The 5,594-nt window shown below is 39.3% G+C and overlaps 1 protein-coding gene across 1 annotated transcript in view; it reads right to left on the minus strand.

Annotated features, from left to right (window-relative positions):
- The window catches only part of EML5 (echinoderm microtubule associated protein like 5), a 170,184-nt gene that overhangs the window by 74,874 nt on the left and 89,716 nt on the right, over positions 1–5,594 (minus strand). The window contains exon 15 of the mRNA XM_010845237.1: positions 3,835–4,021. Within this exon, the coding sequence (XP_010843539.1) occupies positions 3,835–4,021 (187 nt within the window). The remainder of the gene's footprint in view (positions 1–3,834; positions 4,022–5,594) is intronic.

Consider the following 5,594-nt stretch of genomic DNA (forward strand, 5'->3'; position numbering starts at 1 on the left):
TGTTTCCCCATCTACTTCCCATGAAGTGATGGGACCAGATGTCATGATCTTCGTTTTCTGAATGTTAAGCTTTAAGCCAACTTTTTCACTCTCCACTTTCACTTTCATCAAGAGGCTTTTGAGTTCCTCTTCACTTTCTGCCATAAGGGTGGTATCATCTGCATATCTGAGGTTATTGATATTTCTCCCAGCAATCTTGATTCCAGCTTGTGCTTCTTCCAGCCCAGTGTTTCTCATGATGTACTCTGCATAGAAGTTAAATAAGCAGGGTGACAATATACAGCCTTGACGTACTCCTTTTCCTATTTGGAACCAGTCTGTTGTTCCATGTCCAGTTCTAACTGTTGCTTCCTGACCTGCATATAGGTTTCTCAAAAGGCAGGTCAGGTGGTCTGGTATTCCCATCTCTTGAAGAATTTGCCACAGTTTATTGTGATCCACACAGTCAAAGGCTTTGGCCTAGTCAATAAAGCAGAAATAGATGTTTTTCTGGAACTCTCTTGCTTTTTCCATGATCCAGTGGATGCTGGCAATTTGATCTCTGATTCCTCTGCCTTTTCTAAAACCAGCTTGAACATCTGGAAGTTCACGGTTCATGTATTGCTGAAGCCTGGCTTGGAGAATTTTGAGCATTACTTTACTAGCATGTGAGATGAGTGCAACTGTGTGGTCGTTTGAGCATTCTTTGGCATTGCCTTTCTTTGGGATTGGAATGAAAACTGACCTTTTCCAGTCCTGTGGCCACTGCTGAGTTTTCCAAATTTGCTGGCATATCGAGTGTAGCACTTTCACAGCATCATCTTTCAGGATTTGGAATAGCTCAACTGGAATTCCATCACCTCCACTGTCTTTGTTCGTAGTGATGCTTTCTAAGGCCCACTTGACTTCACATTCCAGGATGTCTGGCTCTAGGTCAGTGATCACACCATTGTGATTATCTGGGTCGTAAAGCTCTTTTTTGTACAGTTCTTCTGTGTATTCTTGCCATCTCTTCTTAATATCTTCTGCTTCTGTTAGGTCCATACCATTCCTGTCCTTTATTGAGCCCATCTTTGCATGAAATGTTCCCTTGGTATCTCTAATTTTCTTGAAGAGATCTCTAGTCTTTCCCATTCTGTTGTTTTCCTCTATTTCTTTGCACTGATTGCTGAAGAAGGGTTTCTTATCTCTTCTTGCTTTTGGAACTCTGCATTCAGATGCTTATATCTTCCTTTTCTCCTTTGCTTTTCGCTTCTCTTCTTTTCACAGCTTTCACCAAGCAGGTTAACAGGACTTAAATTTTAATTATTCCTTTGGACTCAAGTAATCACTTTCTCTATACCGATTAAGCTATATTACATAATAACTTTGTCTATAAAGGCAACTCCTGAAATAATAGGGCTGCCAATTAGCATTGATTTTGAGGTTCGTTTTTTATAAATATATAACAAAAAACAACACTGTGATCAGTCAACGTTTCACTAAGTTATTAAACACTTTCCTCTGTCCTGACATTTCTCTTCAGATCTACTATTTTCTATATAAGCTGGAATTCTAAATCACCATTTTGAGCTACTTCTGGTTTAGGTTTCTTCCAGGTGATATGAATTGCTCCTGTTAATGGCATAGGTTGCCATTCCCTTCTCCAGGGGAATCTTCCCAACCCAGGGATCAAACCCAGGTCTCCTGCACTACAGGCAGGTTCTTTACCATCGGAGCCACCAGGGAAACCTGGTCTTTTTGTCAGAATCCCAGCTAAAAGTCTAGGATAGGAGGAGGTAAGGTTTTCCTCCCCTACACTGGTTATCCAGGGATATCCTGTGGGCATCCTGACTTTTAATTTAATTTGGCCCACATTCCCTAAAATGCCAGAATCATGGTAGTAAATAACCAGTTTTTACAGTCTTACTCCAGGAGTATCAGAATAATGTCCAAACTCCTTCCTACAGCACTGCAGGTGATCCTTGCTACACACAATAGGCACATAACTGTGTGTTAAGAGGAACCTTGACATAAACTAGCAGTGAAGGTAAATGGTACCCCTGAGGCCCCCACTAACCCACTTAATTATTTCTCCCACTAAAGTCCACCAATAACTCTAAGATTTGTACTTTAGGTTGCTCACAGTTATTTAAAGAAGCTATGTTTTATTTCAGTTTTTTTTTTTCTTTTTTTTCTTTTGCTCCACTGTTATACAATAAAACAGAAAGCCTTCCCCAACCTCCCCTCTGTCAGGTAAACTATTGAGTTCAAATGGCACCATCTCTATGAGGGTTTCCCATTCCATTAGGCATGATTAATCAGTCCTATATTATATTTCAAGAGGGCTTTATACACACCTAATAGTGGGTCTCAGCAGGGGTGACTTTTGCCTTCCAAACGCTGTCTGGAGATGTTTTTGTTTGTCACAAGTCGGGGGCAGTGTGATTGGCATCTACTGCACAGAGGTCAGATACTCTGCTAACACTGTGCAATGCACAGGATTCCACTGTGCACAAAAACCCAATTATTTTTACAACAAAAAATTATCTGGCCCCAAGTGTCAACAGTTCCAAGGTAAGAAGCCCCGATCTATACTTCTGACCCTGTATCACAATTTTCTTGCATGTTTGCCTTCCCTCACAGATTATTAATGTTTTACCATGGCAAGAAGATGTTTTATTTATATTCCCAGAGATTTTCCTGGCACACAGCACATGCTCTATGAGTGTTTTTGAATGAATGGAAGAAAAGGGGAAGAAAAGGAGGAAGGGATGGGAAGGGGAGAAAAAAACAATGAGGGGAGATACAAACCCAGGGAGGGGAGATGGGAGAGAGAAAGAGTTTTCTCACTTTTCAAGGAAGCTACCTGGGATGATGCAAGCTGCCTGCCCCTGCCCTCAATATATCCCCGAAGGTATCCTTAACCCAGTGTTCAAAGCCAGACAGACTGAGGATGTTGGGTTTTTACCACGTATTAGCTGAGAGATTTGGAGAAGGCAATAGCACCCCACTCCAGTACTCTTGCCTGGAAAATGGGGTCGCTAAGAGTCGGGCACGTCTGAGCGACTTCACTTTCACTTTTCACTTTCATGCATTGGAGAAGGAATGGCAACCCACTCCAGTGTTCTTGCCTGGAGAATCCCAGGGACGGAGGAGCCTGGTGGGCTGCCATCTATGGGGTTGCACAGAGTCGGACACGACTGAAGCGACTTAGCAGCAGCTGAGAGATCTTTGAGAAAATCATGTATTTTCCTTAAACCTAAAATTCCTCATTTATAAGCTGGGGGCAAATGGTTTCACTCTCATATAGGTGAGGTGAGAATAAAGCAAATATACATTAAGAAATTAGTAACATGCTTACACAGAGTAAAGTGCTTAAACACAGTGAGAATTTATAGGTACACCCCTTCCTTTCCTTCTCTAAGAATAAGAATATAAAGAGGTGTATCAGTTATGACTTTTCTGTGTTTTCTCCCTTGGTAAACCTGAACATGTTACTATCATGATAGAAAAATAGAAACACAGTCGTCCTATTTGTTACAGAACATTTCTTAGATAATTTATTTTAGATAATGAAAAAATCAGACTTCTTACCTTAATGTTACTCACAGATTAAAAAAAAAATATTATTCTGACAGAAAGAAGTGAACCCAGAGCTCACCGTTCAAAATTCAAATTATAATAATAAGTAAAACAATAAAACTCTAAGGAAAACTATAATAAAGAATTTTCATTTGTAATACGAAAATAAAATCCCATTCTAAAGAATTCATTTCCAAGAACACAAAAGGAAAAAAAATGGACTAATCTAACTTTAAACCCGAAGGTCTAGCCTGTCTAACCTGTTATCACATAGTCTTTCAAAGGACCTACCTGGCCTGTTGCCACGTAGTCTTTCAAAGGATGAAGAGCCAGGCAGAGAATGTCATCATCGTGACCCAGGTAAAAACGCTGTGTGTTCTGCTGGCGGTTATAAATGACACCCACTGCTGCCACATGGTATACAATTTCACCAATTTGAGTATAAAACAGATTACTTCGACAGTCATAACCTCTGTAACTAAATATAGAAAATATATCATATAACATTAACTTTGGTCTTTCACTGGTAAATACGGACTATACAGAGGATGTTTAATTTCCAGTTTTACAAGATATTAAATAATTTAAAAAAATACAAATATCTCAGATCCCAAAACTTTTGTGAACTGCTCTGATTACAGACACCTAAATCTAAGGTACAATACTCAGTGAAATAAAGTACAGAAAAGTGTATATTGTACATTACTATTTGCATAAATATAAATACTAAATTTAAATATTATAAAGCAAAAAGTTGCTTTTTTACAAGTGAAAGGTATAGAAAAGAATGTACATTTTTATTATATATAAATACATACACATAAAATGTACACTTGTATTATACATAAATATTTCTGAAATTAAGTAAAAGTAATTCCCTTTGGGTAAGATGGAATGATAGCTGGGAGGGCAGATGTAGGGAGAAGATCTTCAGAGTGTATCCTTTTACACACATTGTTGAACAATGAAAATATTATATATATATATAAACAAAAATAAGTTTAAACTACGATTTAAAAATAATATATACGTCCAGAAAAAAGTAGCTAGGTCCTCTAAAAATGACCAATATAATTCCATTTATAGGAACCTGATTTGCACTTCAAAGAAACCCAATTCATAAAACCTAAGTACAGAGAAATATTGCCATTTGAGTCATTTGCAGTAACATGGACGGACCTAGAGACTGCCACACTGAGTGAAGCAAGTCAGAGAGAGAAAGACAAATATCGCGTACTGTCACTTACATGTGGAACCTTAAAACATGGTACCAGTGAACTTACTTACAAGACAGAACAGAGTCACAGATGTAGAAAACAAACAGGTTACCGGGGGGAAACTGAGGGGAGGGATAAACTGAGAGATGGGGACTGACATACACACACTGTACGTAAAGCAGGTAACTAATAAGGACATACCGCATGACACAGGGGACACCACCCAATACTCTATCATGGTCTACAGGGGAAAAGAGTCTAAAAAAGGGTAGACACATGTGTATGTGCAACTGATTCCGTTTGCTGCACACCTGAAACTAACACATGGTGAATCAACCACACTCCAACAAAAATAAACAAAAACCCCCAAATGCTTCCACTGGAGGTAAAAAAGCTTTTACTAAATAAATCTGTTTTCAAATTCTTAAAAACATTATAAGCCAGGTAAGAGGATTACAAGGTGAAGGGAAGGAAAGAGCTGGATTGGAGACTCTGGTGTCCCAGGATGAAATGTGAGCCCAGGATTGCCAGGTGTTCTAAGAGAACCCAGAGACAGTATTTTATTGAAATTAAGACATGAAGGCCAAATTGCTTAGGCTAAAACAAGCCACAATATCATTCCAAATTAGACATATTTAGGGGAGCAGAGAAGGCAATGGCACCCCACTCCAGTACTCTTGCCTGGAAAATCCCATGGATGGAGGAGCCTGGTGGGCCGCAGTCCATGGGGTCGCTAAGAGTCGGACACGACTGAGCGACTTCGCTTTCACTTTTCACTTTCATGCATTGGAGAAGGAAATGGCAACCCACTCCAGTGTTCTTGCCTGGAGATCC

The sequence above is a fragment of the Bison bison genome, unplaced genomic scaffold, assembly GCF_000754665.1.
Source record: "Bison bison bison isolate TAMUID 2011002044 unplaced genomic scaffold, Bison_UMD1.0 scf7180017864213, whole genome shotgun sequence".
Lineage (NCBI taxonomy): Eukaryota > Metazoa > Chordata > Mammalia > Artiodactyla > Bovidae > Bison > Bison bison.